The following is a 27,497-nucleotide window of genomic DNA, read 5'->3' as shown; positions in this document are numbered from 1 at the left end:
GCTACCACACTGCCCCACTCCCTGCCATTAGCAAGGAGTGGAGGTACTATACTAGATCAACTAGCATAGTCAGACAGGAAGGAACTATGGTTAAGGCACTGCAGGGGTTACAGCTCACTCCCAGGCTCTGCCCCAGACTCCTGTGACCTAAGGCAGTTACTGTCCCTCTGTGCCATAGCTCCCCAGCAGTAAAATGGGGATAATGACACTTCCCAACTCACAGGAGCACTGCATAATGTAACATCCATTACTGTTTGCAGAGCAAAAATGCCCAGTAACAGGACCATGGGAATGCCTGATCACTACGTAGGCTGTGCCACCCTGACACTGTTTCTGTCAGCATCAGCACCTAAAGGCAGGAGGAATGTTACCAGAATCTGCCAAGTGAAAAGGTGGGTGCATTTCCCCAAGAGCCTCACTAGGTTCCAGACCTTTATTATGCAATCTTTGGATAAAAGTTATTTACATGAAGGATAAAAACTTCACAAATCACTCAACTTCAGGCTAAAATGGCCCTGGAGCTCCTAAGGGGGCAGCCGTTTAAAGAAGAATTCCAGAGTCCTGGTCACTCCTTGCCTGGGTCGCTTTGCACTGGAGCCACTAAGGGTCTTGGCTTTGGTTTTGCTCTTGGCAGGAGAACTGGGAGAAGCAGCAGGGGCCCTGAGGGGGCTGGGTTCTGAGAAGGAGCTCTGCAGCTCCACAGCAAAGTGATAGTCCATGTGCTCCAGGAGCTCCCACACTGGCACCTGCTGGCCACACTTCTCACAGTGCAGCTGGTCTGCTGGTGAGCTAGCAGGGCCTTGTGCAAACCCAGCAGAGGGTGGCAAACTCTGCTCCTTCCACTCAGGTAGCTCTGAAGCAGCTGCTCCAGCAGATTCTGTTTTTAGAGTGCTCCTGGAGGCTGGGCCAGCAGAGGGGGTTTCTGCAGGATAAGGGAGCAACTCCTCACGGGGAAGCCATCTGTATGGGGAGGGGGAGCTGCCACCCTTAGGACTGTGCCTCACAAGAGCTTCTGGAGTCTGACTCTTGCCGAGGATGAGACCTTCTCTCTCACTGTGGCCACAGGGATCAGGCACTGACAACTCTGCCTCTGCACTGGGGACACCAGGCAGGCAGGGGCCTCTGGCCACACGGGCTTGCTGCCTTTCTGCTGCCTTCCGGAAAAAGGACTCAATAGCATTCATGGGCTTCTTGCTGGGCTCTTTTCTTGGGCTCCCAGTGCACTTGGCATTTGGGCTGGTTGCATTGGTGCCAGCTGGCAAGATACACTGGGCATCACTTGTCAGGAAGGCAGCAATGCCTGCAGGAGAGAGTGTGGGAGCCTCAGAAAACTTGCTTGCGTAGATATGCAGAAATGTAAGTGGAGGGGACCTGTGGATAAAGGCAGAAACAGCTCAGACCCAGTCCAAGAAGTGCGAAGCCTTTCAAGGCAGGATTCAAATAAGTGTATCAGGTTTCACTGGGCATGGTGACAGTGCAGCAGCTGAGAGCCGGGACAGGACATTGGTGGGCTGGTAGGGGAGGGTGTTTTAGTCATGCCTGTTGGCCAAACACTAGTACCCCTTCCTCCTCCTCCTCCTGACTTTGCAGTAAGAGGCCTGGGTGCTGCAGATTGCCTGTGTTACTGCCAGAAGCAAAGCAGCACTTCCTTGAGGAATGTGACTTGAGCAGAGGGACCTGGTCCAGGCCCCCTCGTTTCTGGCAAGAAGCCTGAACCCTCAGTCCATCTGCCAGGGGTGGGAGCTCCTGCAACTCTCAGGCTCCCAGTCGGGAATGAGCTGTCCTGAAGGAGTTGCTGCTCTGAGCCCAGCACACTGCATCCTCCTGCCCAAGCTAGGACACGAGGGTGGAAAGGAAAGAGGTTGTGATTAAAGTGCTTTTATTCCCCCCCGTCCCGCAAGCCCTCCTGCCTAACAAGCATCTTGTCCCCCTGACCACCAGAGCACAGCCATTCTCTTCTGGCTAGCCCAGGGATGGCACCCTGAGCACAAGCCAGCCAGGTACTCGCACTGCAGCAGGTACAGCTCAGTTCATTCCAACTCCACAGGAGCACAGTCCTGGGTGCAGCCTTGCCCCCTTTCTATTGGCACCACCCAGATGCTGAATGTGGAAGTTACTGCTGCATGGTGGGGCTTGGGGGAGGATGATGCTCAATAGCTGCCCTTCTGGGTGAGTAGTGCTCACCTGCAGCCGAGCCCAGGACAACACGTGCCTTGTGTCTTTCAGCTCTGAGGGCCCCAGCTCTCTCTGCCAGAGCCAGCTCCTTCCAAATTCAATCCCCACCCCTGTCAGTATTCAACACAGCCCCTTTGTCCTGCATGTGTCATCTGCCAGGGCACAGCCCAGCCCCCTCCCCTCCTCCAGCACACCAACCCTGAGGCCAGGAACAGGACCTGCTCACCATTCAGCCTCCTGGGCTCCAGCCACATTGCAGTTTCGGATGATCATGAAGGCATCACTGCTGATTTTGTGGGCGTCATAGCGGGGCAGGGCACAGCAGCGTGACAGGGCACTGGCTCGCTGATCACCTTGCATGCGGATGCTCACAGTCAGCTGTTTGGCCACCCGGCAGTTCTGCAGAGAGAGGACACAGCTGCAGTACAGGGCAAAGCAGTGAATGCCAGGAACGGGCTCAGAGAGGTGCTCAGCCTGGAGCACTGTACTGCCAGCCAGTAGCTTTACAATCCAATGCCACCATCTGTCCTGGCAGGACCAGCAGCTGTCCATCACCATCATACTGAGTGTGTGAGGGGCTCATACACCTTGTGCATGTATGGGAGGAAGGGGTGTAATCCCTGCTTCCATCCCTACAAGGGTACATTCCCCTTTATCCACATCACAATACAGCATATCTGCAAGGCTAGTCTCAGCCCTGGCCAGCAACGTAGGATCTGCGGGTTATAAAGCAGCTCGTTCACTTTTAGGGGTGCAGGGCAGGGGTCCCAGGAGTGAGCCAGCAGGAAGCGCATGCTAGGACTGAGGTGCATAGAGAAGAAGCTGCCTGCCCCAAGCACACTCATCCCCTCACATGTACCTGATGCTCACATCCAGTAAGGGAGGAGAGGAGGACAGTGGTTAGCTCAGGGTATTTTTGGGTCAGGCCCTCCTTCACCTCTTAACCCACAGTCAGCCAGCAGCTGTGCATTTGAATGCAGGGCAACTTCCTCTGTCACTCACCACAGTCACCACATCCCCCAGGCTGGTGTCAGACAGCTCAGGTAGCGGAGACCCTGCTGCCTCTGGCCCAGCCCCACAGCAAGGAGCAGAAAACCCTCAAGCCCCGCCTTACTTGGTCTCTGTCCTTGCTCAGTCTCTCCTCCAGCTCCAAGGCCATCTGCAGGAGCCAGTGCTGCACCTGTAAGCAGCACACAGCAGCGTTTGATACAGCCCCAGGACCCCCCCCACACACACACACCCAAGCAGCTGCTGTTACAGGACCTGGCAGTCAGCCCTAACCACCACCACACTAGGCAAGCTGCTGACACCCAGAGCCCCAGGCAGTGAGGAACATTCAAGGCTCAAACTAGGACCAACAGGTCAGTTTCTTACAAACCCCAAGATCACCAAAAATGCTTCCAGGGAATCAATAAACCCAGGGGAGACAGGGTTTAGATTTAATCTGAGCTGCATCCACCATGCCCCAGAATCTAGAGCATCCCAGATATTGCAGCACACATCAGTGCTGGGAATCTGAAAGGGACAGGAGATCTTCTAGTGACATTGTCCCAGGCCAAGGGAAACGTAGCAAGTGCAGAAATCTTGCAGCTTTTTAGAGCCCTCATCACTCCCGCCTTCTCAGCTGTTAGTAACACAAGGAAGGACAGAGTTTCTAACACGACAATGTCCATTTAAACCTGGATCTGAACTCAGGCTGGGAGATTCAGAGCTCAGCGCTCAGCTTTGTGCTACTCTAGCATATGGATGCTTAGAGAACCCTCTCCCACCCTGCCCAAAGACAAGGTGCTCTCCAGTATGGGCCCAGCTGACGTGGGTGGCATTTGTGTTAGCAGCAGGTTTACCATCACTTGCACTGCTGCTGTCACACAAGGACTTTCATGCCATCCAGGCATTTAAGGCTCCTTTCCAGCAGGAATCTGGATTCCTCTTGGAGAAGAGACTTAGTTACAGAAGTAAAGGCCAGCAATCCTGACAGACGCAGCTAGATGACAAGGAATTTCAGCAGCACAATCAGTTAACTGTCTTCCTCCAAGCTCCCACTAGCTGCCGTTAACCACGGCAGACTGAAAGGCAGGAGGAGCACATCTTGTAGCGAAGGCAAAGGCAGAATATAGTGTACAGGACATTCTCATCCAGACACACCTTAGCATCCAGGTGCTCCCTCAGGCACAGCAGGACCCAGGGGATACAAATCCATCGGTGCCAAGAAGGGATTGTGCACACAGCTGTGGAGAGGGCAGGACAAAGGACCACTCCCTCCCCATTCTCCACACTGACCAGTGTGCTGTAGCGTATGGAGGGCTGAGAGACTCCTCTTCCCCGCTGATGGAGGGAGATGTGGAATGTTTCCTCAAGGAATTACACAGCTGCTGTTGCACAGACTCTAGAAAGCCTAAGAGCCTGATTCCAGGGCGCTGCATTTGGCATGGTGAAATGGAGCAGCTCTTGCAACACAGTCTGAGCCCAGAGGGAGGGGGTTGCAGCCTGTGGAATGGTTCAATGGCCATCCCCATCTCATATCCCAGGTGCAAACCAGTTCTGCTCAGGAGATCTCACGCTCTCTTACCTGCTTCTGAGCGGTCAAGGCTGCTTTCCCAGGGAAGTTCTTGCTGCAACCAATGGACTTAGGCAATTGCCTGGGTTTCACAGGTTCCTGTTCAATTCCTCTACACATATCATAGAGCCAGGACCTGAAAGTCCCACATGAGGTTTGAGATTAAGGCCGATAATGTTCCACCTCTCCTCCCGACTCCACCTGGGCTCACTGAGTATTCAGCTTAGGAAGACCTCATGGCTCCTGCACGTAAAGCTAGGCCCCAGGGACTCCTGGGGCAGTACACGCAGGCAGGGTTCAGGGACAACTTCCTGTTCTGAACCCAGCCAGCCACTTGAATTCTCCTGGCCTAGACCTGCCTAGGTAGGCAGTTAGATAAACCACACAATGGGCCACATGGGACTCACCCCTTAGCACTGAATCCTTTACTCCTGCAGAGTACTGCACAGGTGTTATCCAACAACTATGACCCCAGCTGCATCTCACACTGGCCGCATCTGGGGCTACAGAGCTAGGTGACTTCAGCTAGCTGAAGCAATGGGCTGATTCTCTGCTTGGCCATTTTAAACTATATTCAGGTGATGGTTCCAGCTCCCCAGGCAGCTGGGATGGCAGCCAGCAGCAGGTTTCATTCAGCTACTAATGGGGAAATACCTTACAGCAATTATTGCTCAAGTGCCTAGCAGACCATTACATGACACTGCTCATGTTCCCTGTCTCAATGCAACCCTGAAAAGGCCCAGACAGAAACTCTCCTGAGCAACCACCTCAGCAGAATGGCCTAAAGATCTACTGGTGAAGGAGAGGGAGAACACAAGCCTATTATCCTATGGAGACCTGCAGCCTAGAAGCCAGCATGTCACCTACCCAGTCTTGTCTCCAAAGTGAGTTTGGAGCTGTGACTCGCTGAATAGGGTCAGCTGCCCCATGTACTCCACTCCCAGTACGTCTGTGATGGAGGCACCCAGCTTCCCTCCCAGGTGCCGGCTGCAGGAGAAGGAGGAAACATAGAAGAGAGCTGTCACGTGCAGACTGAGGCACGTTCAGCACACCCCAGCTCCCATTCACTGGCAGGAAGCAGGGTAGGTGAGGGAGCAGCGCTGGCTGGCCAGACTCCTTGACCGAGGAGCAACACATGATGATACCAGTGAGAATGGGACAGCTCATCAATTCCTAGGCTGAGATATGGTTGCATAGGAACAGGGAAAGAAAAGGCAGAAATGCAAAGGCAGCACCCCAGCACCCACCCTTGCTTAAAATCTATTTGTTCACTCGCTCTTCCCTGCCCTCTCCCCTGGGTCTAGCCATTCCTATGTGGGCAGGAAAGCCCCCAGTATTAGCTGCCTGAAGGCAGATGCTAACTTTACAGCTCTTGAGCACGGCTTCAAACTGGTAGTACACCTCTACCTCGATATAACGCTGTCCTCGGGAGCCAAAAAATCTTACCACGTTATAGGTGAAACCGCGTTATATCGAACTTGCTTTGATCCGCTGGAGTGTGCCGCCCCGCCCGCTCGGAGCACTGCTTTACCATGTTATATCAGAATTCGTGTTATATCGGGTCGCGTTACATCGGGGTAGAGGTGTACGTTTCCAGCTCCACCACTGTTCCTGAGACATTGTTCATAGCAGATTGTGCAGATGTTCAGAATATGACCGTGCATGTTCTCCAGGCTCCTGGTGCTCAGCTCCCCATCACTAAGGTCTGAATATCCCAAGCACGAGGAGTCTGCATGTTTCCACTTGGCGAGCCTTGCATGTTGTCCCACTGCACTTATTGAGCTTAGCTACACCTTAGGAAACAGGTTCAGATGATGCCAATTGAACTGTGGTAGGCCTTTTGGGCTGGCCTCCTTCATTGGGGCAGAAGGGAATGGCAGCATCTCCCAAACCCAGTCACTCATGGTGTCAGAATGAGCTGTCACACTCAGTAAATTGTGCAGATCTTCCCAATAGGATCCCCCTTTTCTGTTCTTGCATGCTTTAACGAGCAGTGAAGTAGTTAATATTTTAAGGACTTGTCTAACAGCAATTAGGTCTCAGCAAGCTACAGTGTGAATCGACCCCGCAATTAGCTTGCCATGCAAAAACCATCCGTTAATGCGCTTTGATCTAGTCCCCTTTCAAAGTGCACTAAGGAGCTGTTAGTGAGAGTAAACAGGGTCCAAACAGACAGTGTGCAGTGGGGTAGATTCACACCCCAGCCTGGCACAAACTAAATGTTCATGTAGACAAGCCCAAAATGTCTACGTTATCAGCGGGCATCTGAATTAGCCCTTATTGAGCTGAATGGGGCAGTTCACACTGCTCCAAGTTATTCAATTGAGTTCTGCACGCAGAGTGAGCGGGAACTAAAATGTGTATCTTGGCAATCAGTCGAGCTAGAGATTATTTTTTAAATGAAAGCTTAAATTCTGGTGAACAAAGCAGCAGCATGAAAGAGAGGCTGACACTCTATTGCCAAGTCCCAGCTCAGTCCAAGTCCCGGGTTCAACAAAAGCACACGACTCCCCAATACTTACATGCTGCTGATGGGCATGTGGCTGAAGAGCTGTGGGACAGATGCCTGCGATACCAGTGTCTGGCGGTTGGGCTTGTTCAGCCCACAGGCCAGTTTTGCCAATGCCTGGAATATGGAAGAGTGTGGAAACCCCATTACTGCAAACCCCATATGCTCAGAGGACCACAGGCTTCTAAAAGACTGCCTACTAGGTTCTGCAGTAGAGCCCCCAGCTAACGGCTGAAGGGCTCTCTCTAGGCTTTGGGATTCCACAGCGTCTTCCATGGGCACAGCTCTGTTGAGGACAAGATTCAGGTTCCACCACTCTTCACTCCCTGTTATTAACTAACACAGGATCTGAACTGTGCTGGCTAAACTGTCTTTAAACACAGTCACCTGCAACAGTCTAGCTCTGAGAAGGGAGTCAGAACCCTGCTTTAGACATTTTAGAGGACTCAGTGTGTTTAGCATGGTTGTGTTGGCTCAGTTCTGGTCAGGAAACTGTGCTAAAATCCCAAGAGCAACCCTCACACTCCTGCCCTACTACCCACACCATGCCTGTTTTCTCTGTCTGGGCCTCTCCTCTTCCATCCTCTCTGCTCCTGTCTTGCTCTTTCTTGCTGTGTCTCCTTAGTCTTCTCTCTGCAAGGTCAGCAGCAACAGAGTGCTACAGAAGGAAACCTACAAGAGGCTAGTCAGTAAAAAGGTCACATAGTTAATGCAGCGGGAAACCCAGAGCTGCAGTATCGGAGTGAGTCAGTTCCCCTTCGCAGTCCTGTGGTTGCTGCTGGTGGCTGGTTGTACATTACCCAAAGCACATCCACCAGACTGTAAGACAGTAAGACTGAGAAAGCCAACCTGACCCACATCACATCAGCATTTATGGGGTGGGATGGGGAAGACACTGAACTAGGGCTCTTTCTGTCCAATTAAATAGGCGTTTACACCAGTAAAGCCCTCCTATGGGCACAGAATATGCCTCCTCATTCTAGGAAGGAAACACTCACTTTAAGATCAGTCATTTCTAGAGAGGACTCTCTTCTGAGCACTTTAAAGATCTTTTCCACAGTGAGTTGACTGCTCGGGATATGCCAGAAAAACCAGAGCCCTGGCCAGTAAGTGAATCCAATTCTAGGTAGTTTACATCTCCACGGTACTGGGCAAACACTACAGCCCATCCCCGTGCTTAATGTTATTTTCAACTACATGTGTTTAAATGTGGCCATGATGTTCTATTCTGCTCAGATTCCATCAGATGGTGACTCTGATGGTTTCATTTATTTTACTGCATAATCAAAGTACACCACTTGAAACAAAACCACCCCACTGTGTTACACACACCTTGTTGTGTGAAATCCCAGCTGAACAACTCAGTCCGGTAACTGCTTCCACAGCTGCCCTCATTTCCTCCACAATTACTGCTCCTACTGTCAGTTGCAGCTCTGGACAGCTGATGTCACCAAAAGGCAGCGACTCAAGCCATTGGTGCAAGCCACGCTGACGCAGATCCTCTGAAAAAGAGCACAAAGGGGATTGAAGCCCAACACAGCAAGGAGAGTGGCGATTCTAGCAAGCCAGAATGAACAGTGGCCACACACTTGTCACTGCTCCTTTATTCCATGCTCAAGAGGTAAGCTTCCAGCACCAGTGCATTTAGAAAAGGAGAAATCCTATTTACGGGACATGTCCTTTGAAAAAAGGAAAGCAAGTCACTTTCCTGCCAAACTACTGAAACAAAGACAACTATTCCCCAACTGCACCAGTAGGAGCCTGAGAAGGAGATGGAGATGAGGTAAGACTTTCACAGGCAGATCTGTGCTGTGGAATAACTTGAAACAGACCAAATGAGTTTGCCTTAGATAAGACGCTAGTTGGTAGGTACGTTTGTCCAGATCTGCAAAGTGCTCAAGTATTTACGTGCACAACAGTGCTCCCAAGTGGTTGTTTGGGTACATTCTGGACTAGAGCCTAGTGCTCTTTAAAGATAATGCCAACCCATAGATGTTTTCTTTTGAAAATGAAACTTTAGTCTGAATTTGAGCTTCAGCACAAGACCGTGGATAACAGAGCCCTGGGACCAGGCACTCTGCGTGGCAAGTAGGAATGAAAGAGGTTGGGAAAGGCGACTCTAGAAATCCTTCCCCACACTATTTGCAATGCTGGCCTTTCACAGTCACAAGTAAGTCGCTTTTCACCTGTTCCTTAGGTCGGCCTGGTTTCCCATGCATTAGGGCATTTCTACCACTGTGAGGCCTCCATTTTACTTTCTCTTGGACACGAACTGCAGTATAGGGCAATTTCATTTTACCCTCACTTTCTTAGAGCTGAAGGGAAATAAACTAAGATGAAAAGCAAAAAGGAACTATTAACTCCAGGAAAAGAAGCAGCATCTGCCTGGTGGCTTGGCATTACCTTTGCAATCCACATTCTTTTTCTTTGCTGCTGTTGTAGAGACATTTGGCAGTCCCTGGATGTAGGTAGTTGGCAGCATCTCTGCTGGGATAGGCTGCCCTTGCATCTTCTTGAGCCTCTCTTGCACAGCACTAGTCAGGTCCATGTAGGCTTCATCAATGCTGGCACGCTCAATCACAGCAAAGCGTGACATCACTTTCATCACCTCTACACTAGCCTCTCGGTATCTGCAGCGGAAAGACATAAGGAGCTCAATCTTTGTCATGCACCTGGGACTCAACGGCCTCCCAGCCCATGGTCTCTTTCCTTTTGTCTCTCCATCCAACTCCTCTACTGGTTGAGACCTAGCCAGCCACTCGGGCTACTGAGCTGCTGGTTTAAAGGATGTGCTCCTCTCCCAAAGCTGAGCTTATGTTTTGCATTAGTATCTTTGCCCCACTATTCAAGGACACTAGTCCGGCCCTCATGTGGATGAGCTCAGAGGCTGAAAGCCAAGGCACATCTCAGTCGGGTTTTCTAAATTTGAGGTTAGTGCTGGGGAAGGGTCCGCTCTGACAGATCCACACACTGAAGGCTAATCTACCGTGGGAAGTTACACTAGCATAGCTCCATCTCTCAGGGGTGCGAAAGACGTTGAGACGTTGCTATGCCAACCTAACCCCTGGTGTAGACACGGCCAGTCAATGGAAGAATTCTCCCGGCAACCCAGCTATTGTCTCTCGGAGAGATGAATTAATGACACTGATGCAAAAACCCCTTCTGTTGATACAGGAAGCAGCTACGCTAAGGCTACGATGACCTTTCGCGTGGGGCTATGGCTACACTACAGTGCTCACAGTGGCGCAGCTGCACCGTTGTAGCACCGCTAGTGCAGACACTCTAAACCAACGGGAGAGAGCTCTCCCGTCTGCTTCATTACTCCAGCCCCCGTGAGCAGCGGTAGGTATGTCAGGGCGCTGTCCACATCGGGGCTTAAGTCTGTATAATTTATGTCACTCCGGGGGGTTATTCACACCTGAGGGACATAACTTATCCCAAGCCAAGCTGTGGTACGTACATAGCCTCTGCCCTCCCTGCCTGTGCCCTAGCACGGGTAGCACAGACCCACTGCGGGTTGCGGCTGGGAAAGCTTTACTGCAGCTTTCCCACTCTTCCCTCGCATCCTGAAACCGGGGGCCTCTCTGATCAGCGTCTCGTAGCGCCCAGGAGGGAGGGACCCCGACCCTGCGGCAGGGCGCCAGGCGCTGCACAGACACCCAGCGGGCCCCGGGCTCGCCTCACCTGCTGAGATCCGCCTTCCCGTAGGCCTCCGGGACCCGCGCCAGCACCAGCTGCGGGCAGCGCTTCTGGGCCTCGTCCGCCCGCATGCCCCGGCTGATCCCGAAGGCGCGCGCCTCGTAGCTGACGGCGATGACCCTGCGGGGAGACAGCACAGAGAGTGGGGCGGGCCTGGCCGGGCGGGGGCCGCCGGAGGGGAGGGGGGGGAAGAGGCAGCACGTACCCGCCGCCCCGCCACGCGTCGTACTGCACCACGGCGCAGGGCCGGCCCCGCAGCCGCGGCTCCCGGCGCTGCTCCACCTGCGCGAAGAAGCAGTCCATGTCCGCCAGCGCCACCACGCGCTCCCGCCCGCGAGACATGCCCCGCGCGCGCCGGAGCGCCGGGCGCCGCCACGGGAAAAGTCAACGGCTACGGCTGTAGCGAACCGCGCGCGGCGGCAGTTTGTTTTGCTCCCCGCCCCACGCCGAGACGCCGCGCGCGGCCTGCTGGGAGCTGTAGTCCCCGCACGCAGAAGGAGGAGGAGGCCAGGAGACCCGCGGTGCACGCTGGGAGCTGTAGTTCCCGCGGAGGGGGCTGGTGGTAGATCGGTCTCGCGCCCCGGTGATATAAACCCCCTCTTCCGGTTTGGAGAACTGGCGCGGTATGTGCGGCTGCTTGTGATTGGATCGCCGGATATTAAGGAGTCGGGACGGGAGTTGGCGCAAGCGCATTGCCATGCCCCCCATCGCCGCAGGCGCCGTTATCCTCCCTTCGCGCATGCGGTTTCCCTCCTTCAAGCGTCGCGCGGTTGTTGGCGCATGCGTAGAAGCCTCCCGGTCCCCATGGCACATGCGTACTATGTAGAGCCATCTTGGTCCCGGGCGCGCCTGCGCACCTGCTCCCTCCTTCTCCCGGTGCGGTAGCCCCTGGTCTTCCCCCTGCTCCGGTTGCCCCGCGCGGACCCCGCCCCGCCCGGTGCCGCTATGTCCGCGGAGCAGGTGAGCAGCCTGTGCGAGCAGCTGGTGAAGGCGGTGACGGTGATCATGGACCCGGCCTCCACCCAGCGCTACCGCCTGGAGGCGCTCAAGGTACCGGGGCAGCGGGGTCCGCGTGGGGCGGCCGGGCTCAGCGCTGCCCGCTCAGCACCGAGGTCCTGGCCCGGGGCAGAGCTGGACCCCTGGGCCCCCGATCCCGGGGAGCTCGGTGACACCCCCCCCCCCCCGAGACCTATCACCCCGCCTGGCTCTGCCCCCTGTGCGGGGTTCAGCCCATGTGTCTGCTCCGGGACAGCACGTGTCCGATACCCCTGAATTCTTTCCCCGCCTGAACTGGGTTCCCCAGTCTCCGTCTGTGGGCTCGCCCTGCCCCGTGGCATGGAGAGCTGGCAGCCCACATTGCCTTTAATCCCCCTGCAGGTGTTTAGGGACCCCAGTGATACGCTCTAGGAAAGGTCTATAAAGATAGGCAGTTTCTCGGGCTGGGCTTTGTTGCAGCATCTTTCCAGCATGAATATGACCCTGAAGTTTGTCTCTTTCCAGGCTGGTCAGGGGGATCTGAAGAGCATGAGATATTCTCATTCTGCTGCTCAGGAGGCTCTAAGCAGCGTCAGAGTCGCTGAAGTAGTCTGCAGCCTCAGGAAGGCAGCTTACAGTATTGGGCCACATTGGGAAAGTATTCCCAGATGATGAGGATTTGAGACACTAGGTGTGATGCTTAAATTGTACAGAAATTGCTCACTTAGCCTCCTGTGCTTTCCAGGGAGAGTTCCCCACTTGCAGTGGGCAGTTTTGAAGCACAGTTTTTCCCCTTATCTCCAAATTGTCCTAATGCTTCACTTTTCCCACGCTCATTTCCATATTGCCACTTGATATTTTTTGACTCATTGTTATCCTTGTTCCTTTTCAGTTCTGCGAGGAGTTTAAAGAGAAGTGTCCCATCTGTGTCCCCTGTGGTCTGAAGCTGGCAGAGAAAACCCAGACAGCCATTGTCAGGCACTTTGGTCTTCAGATCTTGGAACATGTGGTCAAGTAAGGGAGCTCACTTGGGCTGCATGGATGTGGTGTTATCCTAAACTCTGGAGAGCTTTTCATGGAGAGAGAACAGACCTGCCCACGTCACAGTTGTCAGTGCTAATTATTGTTCCCAGATGTCTGTTGGTTACAGCAGTGGACAGGGTGTCAGGAGATTTGGGTTCTATACTGAGCCCTGTCATTAGGTCACTGGGTGACCTAAGGGGGCAAGTCACTTCCCATCTCTGTCCTTGTCTCTTTGTCTTTAATATGAGGGTAATAGCAAACACTGCAAGAGGGGCATGCAGGTTAATTTATTGCATAGATCTTAGACAAAAGATGCTGGAGACAGGCAGGGAAAGTATTATCAGTAGATCACTAAAGTTCTCTGTCACTAGTTTCAGATTAATAAAAGTACCTCTCCCCTACAGAGTTTGGAGAGCCTTCTTTGTTGGCTCCACAAACCCAATATTTTGTGCTCTTGGTCCTTTTCCTGTAGATGTTAATGAATCCTGCCCATTCCCGTAACTGTGCTGATATCAGCGGTGCAGGTGCTCTAACTGGGCAGTAATTTTAACCTCAGCCAATGATGTTGCTCAGTAAGGGATCAGGTATTGGCAGAGCAAATGAACAATGCAGCCTCAGCCTCCCTAGCTTGGGCAAAGGGCTGATGGATTTCTAAGACAAGTCAGTGATCTGTGCCAGCATATTGACTTGGTGCCCTCTGTGTGTTTTGTTGGGCAGGTTTCGCTGGAACAGCATGCCTCGCCTCGAGAAGGTCTATCTGAAGAACAACGTCATGGGGCTCATATCCAATGTAAGTGCTGGCTGCCTCCAGGGCCAAACCACCATATGGAGCAGACTCATAGACTTTAAGTCCAGAAGGGACCATCATGATCATCTAGTCTGACCTCCTGCACTCTGCAGGCCACAGAAGCTCACCCCCTTGTTCCTGTAATAGACCCATAACCTCTGTCTAAGGGACCATAACTAAGGCTACGTTTTAGTCACAGGTATTTTTAGTAAAAGTCATGGACAGGTCAAGGGCAGTAAACAAAAATTCACACCCATGACTTGTACTATATACTCCTAACTAAACCTTGGGCAGAGGGACCGCGGGCGGTCTGGTGGCACGCGGGTGCTGGGGGGATGGCCCGGGACGCCTGCTGGTGCTGGGGGGGGCGGGGCGGGGGAGGGTTGGCAGGGCTGGCAGGCTCCTTACCGACTTCGCATGTCCCTGCAGCTCTTAGGGGTAGGGAAGGCCAGGTGCGCTACATGCGCTGCTCCCATCACGAGCTCCGGCTCTGCAGCTCCCATTGGCCGGGAACCACAGCAAATGGGAGCTGTGGGGCTGGTACCTGCAAGCAGGGACAGCGCGCAGAGCCCCCTGACCCTTCCACCTAGGTCAAGTAAGTGCCGCCCCACATCCCAACCCCCTGAGCCCCCTCCCACACGCAAACTGATGCTGCTGCTGGTGACCTTCCAGAGTGTTCCAGCAGCCCCTGAGCCAGCCGCACCAAAAATCACAGAGGTCACGGAAAGTCATGGGTCCGTGACAGACACACGCAGCCTTAACCATAACCTCTGGCTGAGACACCCATAACCTCTTGCAGAGTTCTTTCACTTTGTTGAGGTGGCATGTGGAAGTGAGGAGGAAGCATGACGTTAAAGTGCAGGAGGCCTGAGTTAAATTCCAGACCCTGCCCTTTACTTCCTATATGACCCTGGGGGGACACCATTTCCCTTTCTACCTCAGTATCCTCATCTGTAAAATGGGGATAACTTACCCACCTCAGGAGAGTGGGGGGGTTGTGAGGCTTGCTTTATATCTACAAAGTATTTTTGCAATCCTTGGATGGTAGGTTCAGTAAATGTGGAGATTGTCACTCATTCAGTTGAAGTATAGTGCTCACTGCTCCAAAATGCATCTCTGAAGTGAGAGGATTTCTGCTGCTCTTTGCATGAAGGCTAGATGTAGCATCAAAGCCATATCCTTGACTACCGTGGAGCATGCAATTTGGTCTGGTGCTGTAGGTCAGCAGTGTCTGGGAAAGGAGAATTGTGGATTGAAACCCAAGGTGTTTTAGAGTTCTAGACCTCCTCCCATTTGGCCACCACAGGAGGTTTCCTGGAACTTCCCACCCACAACTGTCAATCCATCCCATGTTGGCAATGGTCTTCAAAGACCTACTTCTCCTCAGATGACAGTCGTCTGGTGCACAGAGCCTGCCAGCTGTGAATGCCTGAGAAGGTGGGAGTTCCAATCAGGACAGGAACAGCTGGGTTGAAGGTGTATTTGTGTTTTTCTTATTGTCCAGTGGGTCTGTAGCCAGACTCCCCCATGGTGTGAATGATTGTTCTGGGGGCAGCTGGCTCCATCTTGTATGATCAGCATCTTTTTCTCATAGGGAACACAGAATATTTTAGAGGAGGAAAGTCACATTAAGGATGTCCTGTCTCGCATTGTGGTGGAGATGATCAAGCGTGAATGGCCTCAGCACTGGCCTGATATGCTGAAGGAGCTGGACACACTTTCCAAACAAGGGGTATGAAGCACACCTGTTTGTCATACTTGTCTGTACTCTTCCACTGGCTCATAATTCTAGGTCTCCTTTCCTTATTTCATAGTCAAACAAGCGAAAGATACAGTAGATTCACAGGCTGTTGTCAGATCCCATTATTCTAGGCGATCATGTTATCAGAGATTAAACCATCCTAGTTATCCCTCTCTGGCTGTTCCCCAGACCATGATCTGGTCTTGATCTGTGTCTCTGAGCTGCTCTCTGAAGGGCTTCATGTTACGGCTAGACTCATGAGTGTGTTTGTGTGGGACATTAGGAGACACAGACAGAACTGGTGATGTTCATCCTCCTGCGTCTGGCAGAGGACGTGGTGACCTTCCAGACGCTGCCCACCCAGCGGCGACGGGACATCCAACAAACTCTTACCCAGAACATGGAGAAGATCTTCAGCTTCCTGCTCACTACCCTGCAGCAGAACGTCAACAAGTATAGGCGCATGGTAAGAAGCTTCTTCCTGGGAGCCTAGTCAGCACTGGGAGCTTGGATATGGGTCACACTTTTTGGGCAAGTGAGAGGAGAATCCATCTGAAATCAATTGCTGTAGTTACACCATAGAACTCTGTTGTGAGCATGGAAACTGCCAATGGCTGATGAGAAAGTCTCAGGGTTCAAGAGGCAGCATTGGTGTCAGCAGTCTGGATTTCTAGTGTTCATCACCTGAGATGGATGAGAACCTTGCGCTTGGCACTGGGAGGCTCAGTTTGCTGGCACTAAGGCATTGGTTTGCTTGATGCACCATGAGCTACACTAGGGTCCGTTTGGTCCCATTCTCCTAGAGCTCAGGTCAGAAACTCCTACTGCAAAGAGATGGTATGGGATGCTGCTACCTTCCAGTTGCAGATGCCCCTTGTCCTCCCATAAATGGGGCAGTTTGGGCTCTACTTTACTATCGTTATAATCCTACGATACTGGAGATGTGCAGATTGCTCAAGACATGTAATAATGGCAGATCTTTGCCCCGAGGAGCTTGTAGTCTGATCCGGTGAGAGTGAGATGGGGTTTGGAAGGTGAGAGATACAGCAGTGACCAATCCAGAGGCAAGCTTCTTATGTGCACCTCTTGTTCCCTTTTATAATGTGTTAAAATGTGGAGTAATGCTTAGCATGACAACAGCGTGGTGGAGATGGAGCAGTGACAGGCTGTATCCTATTCGCCAAGAGGGACACTTCAACCCATTTCCTTGGCACATTCACTGGCCACATAGACTAGCGGTTCTCAACCAGGGGCAAATATACCCCTGGGGGTACGCAGAGATCTTCCAGGGGATACACCAACTCAGCTAGATATTTGCCTAGTTTTACAACAGGCTACGTGAAAAGCACCAGCGAAGTCAGTACAAACTAAAATTTCATACAGACAATGACTTGTTTATACTGTTCTAGATACTATACACTGAAATGTAAGTACAATATTTATATTCCAATTGATTTATTTTATAATTATATGGTAAAAATTGGAAAGTAAGCAATTTTTCAGTACTTGTGTGCTGGGACACTTGTATTTTTATGTCTGATTTTGTAAGCAAGTAGTTTTTAAGTGAGGTGAAACTTGGGGGTACGCAAGACAAATCACACTCCTGCAAGGGGTACAGTAGTCTGGAAAGGTTCAGAGCCACTGGCATAGACAATTCCATAGGACTGTGCATTTCTTTGTGCCGTTTATGGCTGACCCATGGTGGGTAGGAAACCTTGTTGTGTTTCGTAGTTCAGTTGAATACATTTCCAGCTGAGGTCTGAATTACGATGCTGAGACTCTGAAGTGTGGTTTCTTCTGCTAATGGTGGAATCCTTCTGCTTGGCTAGGTGGGAGCGCCCCAGGAGCGAGATGCACTCACCACTCCACAGGTTAGCAGATCTTTGAGCTCTTTGTGGACAGGGTGAATACTGAGGGTTGGGTGTCCAGCTACCAGTCTGCACACGGGATTGAGAGGGAGGGAATTTCCAGGCCTGGGTGCTGTACTCTGCAGTGCTCTTAGATATTCAGCTGTGGTGTGGTGGGTCTGTACTTAAGTATTTGGGGTACACCTGGTGACTTGAGTCATTGCACTGTAAATGTTGACAGAATGGAGTTTCCAAAGCAAAACCTTGCAGCAGAAAGGGATGCTTGCAATTTCCTTGCATGCAGAAAAACAGAGCATCTGCTCAGACCAGACTCTGCTGTTGCATAATTTAGGCAATAAGATGGCACACACAGTGCATTGTTGCTGTTAAGCCGTTAGAGCTGGGGACTGTAAGTCAGGACTCCTGGGTTCCATTGCTAGCTCTGCCACTGCCTTGCTTTGTGGTCTTGGTCAAGTCACTTCTAAGCATTAGTTTCATTAGAATGAGGCCACCAACGCTTCCCAGAGGTTGTGATCCTTGAACGTAAGATGCTTTAAAAGGACAGCAAAGGCATCTTCCCTGGAAGTTTCAAGGAAGTATTGGAACCCACGTACACTCATTCAGAGGAATCTGCCACGTGGAACATCTTCTTTCAGAGGAGAGAATCTGTGGCTTAACTTCCAGTGGAAAGTCCTGGGGAAGAAGTAGCGATGGCTGGGGCATTTTCCCGAGCTGGAAAATGTGTTGCAGCCTCTTTCACCGGGCATCTATTCACTGAGGCTTCTCCAGGCTGCACCCTCTTGAATAAGCCAAGGACTGCCCAGCAGTGGATGGGAGGAGATGTGCACCACAGCAGCTCACTTACTGTCTCTTGTTCTCTTTTCAGAAGACAGACCTGGCTCAGGAACCAAAGGTGAGTACGGCCTGGGGAGGCAGTGCAGACTGAGGCTGTTTGGAGCCAGACTCAGGTTTCCATGCTGTAGCTTGTCTCCAGCCACCAAGTTGCAGTTTATACTTTGGTTAATTACCTTACTATCTGGAAAGGAGGAAACTGCTCATTTCAAGCAGCCCTGACGTTGTTAGCCTAAGGACTTTGCCCCACTTCCCCTAACCACTGCCACCGCAGTTACTTTCCTGGAGAAGGGCACTTCAGAAAGTAGTTGCTATCATATAATGCATGTGCAGCTCCAACATGGAGAAGTCAGCTGTGGCTGAGATACGGGTTTCCCTGCATCTGGGCCAGAGGCAAAGCTCTGCACTGAGATTGTTTCCATATAAATTCTTTCTGGCTCTGAACTGTTGGCTATGGTCTGTTTGCAGGCCCAGGCAAACTGCCGCGTTGGGATAGCAGCACTGAACACCCTGGCAGGCTACATTGACTGGGTGGCCATGAGCCACATCACAGCAGATAACTGCAAGCTCCTGGAGATGCTGTGCTTGCTCCTGAATGAACCCGAGCTCCAAGTGGGAGCAGCAGAGTGTCTTCTGATCGCTGTCAGCAGGAAAGTGAGTTTCTCCTCCCGAGCCTCCCTTATCCCTCCTGCCCTCTGCATTCCCCTCCACTAACTAGGTTTATTCTTAGTTTATCAAGTTGAGTGATGGTAATGTCACTCCTTTATCTAAGGAATCAAGTCACCTGCCTCTTTGGCTGCCCAGATGCCTGAGTGACTTTAGGGTGGATGCTTCCCCAGGACAATGGACAGAGCAGTTTCTGGAACTCACCCAGGCCCTGTTTTCTCTGTCTGCCCTTCCATACAGCTTTGAAGCTTGAAATCTCTGCTTGAACAAATAACATTAACTCATTCCTAACCCCTGCTGTCCGCAGTGCTCTCTGCTGCAGAGGAGTGTTGGGATATTGCCATCTAGCTGTAAGAACCTAGTGAGATTTCTGATGCACAGTAAAGTTTCTCTGAAACAGCACCATAGAGGTGTGCCCTCTATGTTCTGCTGCCATGCCCATCCAGGGTATGTTTATCCCAGATCAGTAGCACAAGCGCAGTGCTCACAAGCAACCCTACAATAACAAACCAGTCCACCCGCCCTGCAGCAAGAAGCCAATATGCAATGGAAGAAGAAATAAGCCTATAAGGACCAGATTTTGGTTTAAGGCTCCCAATGGGGTTACTGGAGAAAACTACCTGATTCTCCAAGAGTTCTTTAATTTCTTGTTGCATTTTGTTCTGCTCAGTGGTGGAATGCAAGTCCCCAAATGGTAGCACAGCTAGTGATCTGCCAGTTCCCTGTCGCCGATGGTCATGTGTTTTGACCAGTGTTTACTTTGCTTTTTGTCTAGGGGAAGCTGGAGGATCGGAAGCCCCTTATGGTCTTGTTTGGAGATGTTGCCATGCACTACATACTTTCTGCTGCGCAGTGAGTACCATCCAGCTGCTGTGGGAGCACATCATGGTCTTAAGTGGAAACTGGCTGTGGCTGGCCTGTATTAATAAGTATCTCCCCGCCCCAAGCTGTAAAACTAAAACTGGTCTCTTGGAAATTACCTCAGCACCTGTTCCCATCATGGCCTTCGCTCAGGTGTGGATAGCGTTCTTAGCCTTGTACCATCGAGTGCTGTTTATCGAACCACTGCTGTGCACAGATCCTGAGTGTGGGCAGCGTGCAGATCCAGTCTGGCCTGATGGCAGCAAGCTGGCATTGGGTTAGGAGAGGGTAGAAAGTGTTACTTTTCCCAAACTTGAAAAGCCAACCATTTTCCTAAGTCCCATAACTTCAAAAGAAGCTGCTCAGAGTAACTCCCAACTTCCTGAAATGTTCTCTTTTCGCCTGAGATTGATCAAGAGATATTGGGAGAAGGTCCGAAGGGTTTAGACTAGAAATATTTCTAATCTTAAAATTGGATCTCCTCATACCAATAATTTCAGTAATGGGGAAGGGAACCCAACCATGCTGATGTCAAATTGTCTTCCCAACTTAACTACTGGGTATGTAATCCTGACCTGCCCTTTCCCTTCTCCCTCCCAGGACAGCAGATGGTGAAGGCCTGGTAGAGAAGCATTATGTTTTCTTGAAGAGACTTTGCCAGGTCTTGTGTGCTTTGGGCAGTCAACTGTGTGCATTAGTGGTGAGTCCTCTGCAAACACTGGAAGCAGTCCTGACAAGACTGTCTTTCAGGGGAATGATTGGGGATATGGAAACCATGATTCTCGTTTGTACCATTGATGTGGACAGCTCCAGTTCTTTCCTCTAAAAGTGGAGGGAATAGAAAGGGCCTTGCGTGCAGTGAAACCTGGCACATGTTTGCTGCCAACTCCTCTAGGGGTGTGCTGGGAACTTTGGATCTTCCACCGACTGCACCAAAGAGGGGATGTAACGAGAGCTGTCATTTAATAAGGGAGCTGGCTTGCTGAAAGATATTGTTTGTGAAAAGACCAGGTCAGCTGGCAACAGAGAACTGGTGTGACAGTAAACTCATGAGGAGCTGGGGGAGGAAGGAAAATCCTAAACCACTTGAGAAGATAGACTTAACAAGAAGCGGCTCTAGGAGGTTTGACTACTTCAAGCTAAGGTGATTTCACTCACTGTTATGGTGGAGGGGAGCCTTGCCTATTAATCCTTAGCAAAGCCTGCTGTGAGTGGCAAGGGCCTGTGGCCTTTTATGATACAGGCTCAGCTCAGTCCAGGGATGGCAGAGTGACAGGCAACCCCACAGAAAGGTGTGCTGCTAAGGAAATCCTGGGAAGAACAGTCCCAGAGAAGGGAGCACTCAAGACAGCACTAGGTCAAAGAGTACTGCCAAAGTGAGGAGAAGCAGCACCTTGAAAAGAAGTTTCTGAATTTGGGGCACAAAGCCTGGGGGCTGTCTCTCTAGGGAAATCCTGGACTTCCCAGGAAGAGGGGAGGGAGGCACACTGAACATGAGACACTTCTGGGGCAATGAGACTGAAAGCTGTTGAATGTACGTGTAGGTGAAGTAAATACTGATGGTTTTTTAAGAACTGCTACATCTCTGGTCTCCTTTTTCCCTCCATTTCTGGGGTAGTCAGGTCGTGTCCTCCTCCTCCCCCCCCCCCCCCCCCCCCCCCCCCCCCCCCCCCCCAGTGAATACCTCATGATGGATTGGGTGTTGTGGAGTGGTTATAACTTTTTCCAAGCTACTCATAGTCCATCCTTTTCTCCTGAATGTGGCCGTTGTCTCCTTTGGCAACTCCAGGGCAGGTAATGGGAACTTGGCGCTCTGGAGCGGCAGCAGTTTCAGAACTTTTTCAGCCATTATGCGCTGGCTTTTCTGTCCCCAGCACATTGTGCTCCTGGTTTCCAAGTGGCGCTGCCACCCGGCTCCTCCGCTCTACTGCTGAAGCGTTGTCTGAAATCACTCGTCATTTTGTCTGAAATTATTCATCCTTCCGTTAACAGGGCTCGGATTCTGACGTGGACACACCAGCCAACCTTGGGAAATACCTGGACTCGTTTCTAGCTTTCACAACCCATCCCAGCCAGGTAGGGGAAAGGGCTCTGAGTGCAGCGTGTGTAGTTAAACCACAACGTAGGAGGCCATGTCACTCCTGCTGCAGAGGAAATCAGCTCATGTCTGTTATGTTTTCGAGAGCCACCTGCCATTTTTCAACCATTTTCTCCTCTGAGGATGTGGAAGGCGATGTGGTCGGTGCTGCACTGCCATCCAGTGTCCTGTAAAGCCCACACAGCATGGAGAGCACAGGGGTCAGAGACTGGAGCAAACCCTGATATTTGCTTGGTTGGAGACTCTTTCCCATTTGCCAGAGTAGCTTGGCAGTTTTGGCTGGGCCTGGAAAGTGCGTGGCTTGAATTAGGGAGTCATTGTAGCTTGCCATTCCCCTTTTAGCACAAAGGTTCAAGCTTCTACACCAGAGAGTACAACCCTGTTGAAACTTTTGTTCTTTCTTCTTTTCCCACCAGTTCCTGCGCTCTTCCACTCAGATCACCTGGGGAGCCCTCTTTCGACATGAAATCCTGTCCCGTGACCCTCTGCTGTTGGCTATGATCCCAAAGTACCTTCGTGCATCTATGACTAACCTAGTGAAGGTATGGAGGAGATCTGTTCTGCTGGGTGTGAGCTGGTGGTGCCTCGGTGAATGTTTCATAGTGGTAACAGTGGAGAAGCTGGGTTTTTGACACAGCAGTGTAGAGTGTCATCTCCAGGCTGCAAGGTAGCAGTCCTTTCCTGAAGATTACAGTTCTTCAGCTCTTCCCCTAGTGTGAGTCCCCTTGGAGCTGGTGCTCAGGCAGAGGTGGGTGATTGCACCACTCCCTCCCTCACCACATCCCTTCTATTTCCAGGTGGGCTTCCCCTCTAAAACAGACAGCCCCAGTTGTGAATACTCTCGCTTTGACTTCGACAGTGATGAGGACTTCAATGCCTTCTTCAACTGTAAGTCCTCCACGGGCCTCCCAGCAAGGCCTGCTACCTCTGTCTGAGGTTTGCAGGCTTCCCCTCGCTCTCACAGGGCTGGTGGCTCCTGGCCTAGCTTAGCGCCCACCCTCTCAGCTCAGCAATGAGCTTCAATTGCTCACATTGCTGCTCCAGCTCTCCCGCTTGCCTTGTGCCTCATGAACTTCTTGGCATTCTCCTATGGCAGCCCAGGCATTCAGTTCGGTTTCCTCTTGGCAACTAAGATTTGCTGAGCCTGCATTACTCAGTGTCTGAGGTATATGCTTCCTCAGTCGGTCATCCGGGGTAGCAAGGGGAATGAAACTCGCTGTACTCCAGGACTTGGACAGGAACCAGACCTGGAGGCAAGGATCCTAAAAAGAGAGTTTAGCTAAAGAATTTAATCTTATTTCTCAAAGCAAAGCTGGAAGGCTCCCGTGCTGTACTACAAGCTAGTCTACTACCAGGGTATTTGAGCTCGCTCTGCAGAACTCCGCTGCCAAAGTAGCAGCCGCAGATGTTCCCAGCTGTGGAAAGGTGAAGAGCGACACTGAAGGGGAGCCATTTCCAATATCTGAACCTGACTCCTCATATCCAATTCCCTTGGCAGCTTTCCGTGCCCAGCAGGGAGAGGTCATGAGGATGGCGTGTCGCCTGGACCCAAGGACTGGCTTCCAGATGGCTGGGGAGTGGCTGAAGTACCAGCTGGCAGCTCCTGTTGATATTGGACCCATGAACTGTAAGTTGCCTGAAAAGCAGGAGAGACGAGAGGCTCAGCCTCCTGCTGGAGCCAAAACGAGCTTCTGTGTGTGTCTTTTGAAGCCACACCTCTTAAAATCAACCAGGTTCCAAGTCAGGCTTTCCAAGGTCTCTGCAGGAAAAATCCCTCGCTGCCTACTTAAACAGCCACTGCTCCAGAGCTTTTGACTGACAGGAAAGCGCCTTCCTTCCCCCAGTTCCTCTCACTTGTATCTTTCCCATGAAAACAATTTCAAACCGAAAGGCCAGACTTAACTGGATTTGTCCTTCCTGTAAAGTGAGGCCAATCTTTGTCCTGAGAAATCCAAACGTATCTGCCTCGCAAATGGCTTTGTCACTCACATTGCTCCTCCTCCACACAGGCCACTTGCTGCCTTTAAAATCCCATTTAAGTGAGACCCTTCCTTTGTTTTCCCTTCTGCTGTGGTTTGTTGGAATCACTTCCTCTTATATCTCAGGGATGTTGTTTGTGATCCAGGAGCCTCCACCTCAATGACAAAGCAAACAGCCTTTGGACACCATTTAGTACCTACCTCCCATGCTTGCCTGCCAGAAACCTTCTCCCTAGTGGCAAAGGGAATAGAGGGAAAGGATAGGAGCACTCATGAGTGGGTGGTTCAAATGTCCAGCAAGGTTTCCCTGAGGGACTTTGCAGAGGACTTTCCAAGCTGGCATTATGCTTGGGAGGAAAGGGGAAGCTAGACTTCTCCAGTGTCACAGGTGCTCCAATTTTCTCTTCTCTTCTCTCCATTCACAGCGAAGACTGGGGAAGGTCTCTGCTCCATCTTCTCTCCTTCCTTTGTACAGTGGGATGCTATGACCTTCTTCTCGGAGAGTGTCATCAGTCAGATGTTCCGGACACTGGATAAGGAAGTACATACCCTCTAACTGCTGTTTGCCTGGTTTCTATGCATCGGGTTGACATGGGAGTTTGCTGGCTGCATTGCCTTTCAGATAATAGGTCGCAAAAATGCTAGCTTGCAGCAACAAAATACAATAGTGCTGAAACTCCAGCTGTCAGGGGAGGTCATAGTTGCATTGGGGAATGGTGATCTTTTTGGTAGGTAGGGCCAGTTCCATGGTGGGCTTTGAACATCATAAAAGTGCTTTGGAGCTGGACGCTATTCAGTGAGGAGCCAGTGCAGTGATTAGGGTCCCAGGTGATCTCTTTAGAGCAGCCACTATTGTTGGGAGAAAGAGTCTGTTTTAAGTGGTAGCTCTCAGGTTTTGTTCAAATCAGCTTGTGTTTTTCAAGCCAAACTTGCGCACACAGTGGAAAAGAGAATTGAACAGCAAAAGATGAGAAAAATGCAGCTTCTCTCTGCCATTTGCAGTGCATTAGCTGGAAAATCACAAGCACAGTGCACTATCTTTATTTGCCATTTAGGGTCTGGCCAGTTTTTAATCAGGATTGGGCTGCTTGGGCATGTCATTCTGGTCACAGCAAAGAATTGCAAGGGTTGTTTTGTGCTGGCTGGGTAAGCCTGAAACTTGTTAGCCAGGAGGCAAAAGGAGAGCTAGGGAAGAGGTGGGAGGAAGTGGACACCGTAGACAGGCAGTAAGAGTTGGAACCTCTGGTTGTTTCCAGACATCCGTAGAGATGGTGATGCTGTCTGTTCCCTCTTTCTTGCAACAGCAATTGCACATAACGTGCGCATAGGTTAAAATGAGCTTTGCTGCTTTTAACCCACTTTGGGATGACTTCACCCAAAGGTGCTGTTCTACACAGCAGCTCCCTGGCCAGGCCATGGGAGGAGACATTGGAGTGTTGGCTACATGTCACATCTCTGACTGTTGCTTTCTTTCCTTTTCCCCCCTCCCCTTTTCTTCTTGCAGGAGATCCCAGTGAATGATGGCATAGAGCTGCTGCAGCTTGTCCTGAACTTTGAAACAAAGGATCCTCTCATCTTGTCCTGTGTACTCACCAATGTCTCTGCACTCTTCCCGTTTGTCACCTACAGGCCAGAGTATCTACCCCAAGTCCTCTCCAAGGTAGGTGTCCTGTAGACCAGTGGTTGACAACCAAGGGTATGGGAATACGGAGAGGTCTTCCAGGAGGTACGTCAACTCATTTACATATTTGCCTAGTTTTACAACAGGCTACATACAAAGCACTAGCAAAGTCAGTACAAACTACAATTTCTTACAGACAAAATGAGAAAGTAAGCAATTTTTCAGTACTAGTGTGTTGTGACACTTTTTTGTATTTTTATGTTTTGTAAGCAAGTAGTTTTTAAATGAGGTGAAACTTGGGCTACACAAGACCAATCAGACTGCTGAAGCGGGTACAGTAGTCTGGGAAGGTTGAGAGCCACTGTTGTAGATTACCCTTTGACCAGATAGCCTGAGTGGAGTATTGGTACCACATGGCCCTTACATATTTTAACTAATCCTCATGAGACCCCTAGGAGAGGAATGATCCCTCCTGTTAGAAATGGGATTAAAACTGAGGCACTGCAATGAAGTAATTTGCCCAAAGACAGGGAATCAGTGGAGGAGTCATATAACCTGGATTTCGTGATTTCCAGTACTGGACTTCAACCACTAAATGACACACTCTATCTCAATAAAAGTCTTCTCTTATATCATGGCCTGAGTGCACTGGGAACTCATACCCTTCCTGAATAAAGGTGTTTCCACTGGCTTGGTGAAGTCACACCAATAGCCTGTGCCTAGTGTTCCAGAATGAATGCCAGATATTGGCGATTGACTGACTCTTCCCTTGTCCCACAGCTATTCACCGCCGTCACTTTTGAAGTTATAGAAGAGAGTAAGGTAAGTCCATACTCCTTGGCCATAGTATGCTATAGTACTTGCATCAGGTGTGCCCTCTTTGAGGAGCATATTGATGCCTGAGACCAGGTCTAAAGTTGCGCTGCAACTAACTTCTCAATCAGATCTGTCCTTGAGAAGGGGATACCTAGACACTTAAATCCCTTCTTCGTGGTCTAAGCCAATAAGCCTTGGCAGATGGAAGCTTGGGAGGCATTTAGGGTGAAATTCACCCCCACGAAACAGTCCAGGATATAGCTATTTGGGTATTTGTGCAGCAGACCTCTACTTGGGAGTGAATTTCACGCACTAGCCACCACGCATCCCCTTCAGTGGTTGGCATGTGTGTGGCTGTGATTGGTGTTGGTATGGCTGCTACCCCTGGGTGCATGCTGGGAACCGTAACGCAGTAGATAAAAATCAGTTGCATTCTCATCCCAGGAATTGAATTGGAGCCCAGAGGCTTGGGCTTGCAGTGACTCCTCTGGGAATTGGCCGTTAACTGGACTCTTGGAATGCAGGAGTTGAAGTGTCAGTTTCCCCTGGTCTCCACAGCTCAGAAAATTACATTAATGGATTTGGCTAATGGGGAGGCCTTGGGTCTGTCTGGGTTTTGTAGCTTGACCCTGAATTTTGTTGGTCCAGGCCCCAAGAACTCGGGCAGTGAAGAATGTGAGAAGACATGCATGCTCCTCGATCATAAAGATGTGTCGGGACTACCCTCAGCTTGTCCTGGTATGTACATGCAATTCTGTTCCAGGGCGCCACTGCCCCATCTTCAGCTGCATTTCTGGGGATTGGGAACCTTCAGTTCCTCTGTGTCAATCTCTTTTTTTTTCCAGGGAGACTCTGCCTGTTTTTACTCGGATTTGACTGTAGAGCAGAGATATTTCTGCTGCACAGAAAGCCAAGCGGCTTATTCTCTTTCTCAACACTCGAGTGATACTGACTTTTTATTTATTTTTAAATATATTGCAGTAGCACCTAGAGCAGTGGCTCTCAAACTTTTTTATTGGTGACCCCTTTTACATAGCAAGCCTCTGAGTGCGACACCCCCCCCCCTATAAATTAAAACACTTTTTAATATATTTAACACCATTATAAATACTGGAGGCAAAGCAGGGCTTGGGGTGGAGGCTGACAGCTCACGACCCCCCATGTAATAACCTTGTGACCCCTTGAGGGGTGCCGACCCCCAGTTTGAGAACCCCTGACCTAGAGGCCCTGATCAGGACCTGGAGCCTGTTGTGTTTGGCCCAGTACAGATCTATAGCAAGGCACAGACCCT

General features: G+C 51.0%; 2 protein-coding genes across 6 annotated transcripts in view; one reads left to right on the top strand and one right to left on the bottom strand.

Annotated features, from left to right (window-relative positions):
- Positions 1 to 419: 419 nt before the first annotated feature.
- Positions 420 to 11,407, bottom strand: POLH (DNA polymerase eta). Its single transcript, XM_008174523.4, has 10 exons — positions 11,146 to 11,407; positions 10,926 to 11,060; positions 9,645 to 9,871; positions 8,574 to 8,743; positions 7,255 to 7,358; positions 5,600 to 5,719; positions 4,745 to 4,868; positions 3,290 to 3,355; positions 2,402 to 2,574; positions 420 to 1,371 (listed from the first exon to the last, which is right to left on the bottom strand). Exons 1-10 carry the CDS (start codon positions 11,280 to 11,282, stop codon positions 525 to 527), a joined length of 2,103 nt encoding a protein of 700 aa, XP_008172745.3. The 5' UTR covers positions 11,283 to 11,407; the 3' UTR covers positions 420 to 524.
- A 297-nt stretch (positions 11,408 to 11,704) lies between these two features.
- The window catches only part of XPO5 (exportin 5), a 36,765-nt gene continuing 20,972 nt past the window's right edge, over positions 11,705 to 27,497 (top strand). The window contains exons 1-18 of one of the 5 annotated variants that reach the window (XM_008174522.4): positions 11,705 to 11,990; positions 12,808 to 12,929; positions 13,656 to 13,728; positions 15,320 to 15,457; positions 15,750 to 15,932; positions 17,296 to 17,337; positions 18,200 to 18,226; positions 18,634 to 18,819; positions 19,607 to 19,683; positions 20,293 to 20,392; positions 21,685 to 21,768; positions 22,207 to 22,332; positions 22,588 to 22,678; positions 23,289 to 23,417; positions 24,195 to 24,310; positions 25,274 to 25,429; positions 26,171 to 26,212; positions 26,855 to 26,944. In XM_008174522.4, coding sequence (XP_008172744.1) covers positions 11,886 to 11,990; positions 12,808 to 12,929; positions 13,656 to 13,728; positions 15,320 to 15,457; positions 15,750 to 15,932; positions 17,296 to 17,337; positions 18,200 to 18,226; positions 18,634 to 18,819; positions 19,607 to 19,683; positions 20,293 to 20,392; positions 21,685 to 21,768; positions 22,207 to 22,332; positions 22,588 to 22,678; positions 23,289 to 23,417; positions 24,195 to 24,310; positions 25,274 to 25,429; positions 26,171 to 26,212; positions 26,855 to 26,944 — 1,887 coding nt within the window. In that variant the 5' untranslated portion in view covers positions 11,705 to 11,885. Of the gene's footprint in view, positions 11,991 to 12,440; positions 12,607 to 12,807; positions 12,930 to 13,655; positions 13,729 to 15,319; positions 15,458 to 15,749; positions 15,933 to 17,295; positions 17,338 to 18,199; positions 18,227 to 18,633; positions 18,820 to 19,606; positions 19,684 to 20,292; positions 20,393 to 21,684; positions 21,769 to 22,206; positions 22,333 to 22,587; positions 22,679 to 23,288; positions 23,418 to 24,194; positions 24,311 to 25,273; positions 25,430 to 26,170; positions 26,213 to 26,854; positions 26,945 to 27,497 lie in introns of those variants that run through there. The other 4 variants (XM_042848455.2, XM_024111054.3, XM_065589226.1 and 1 more) reach the window with 4 other exon arrangements.

The sequence above is a fragment of the Chrysemys picta genome, chromosome 3 (genome assembly GCF_011386835.1).
Source record: "Chrysemys picta bellii isolate R12L10 chromosome 3, ASM1138683v2, whole genome shotgun sequence".
Lineage (NCBI taxonomy): Eukaryota > Metazoa > Chordata > Testudines > Emydidae > Chrysemys > Chrysemys picta.
This window is presented reverse-complemented; position numbering and strand designations above follow the sequence as displayed.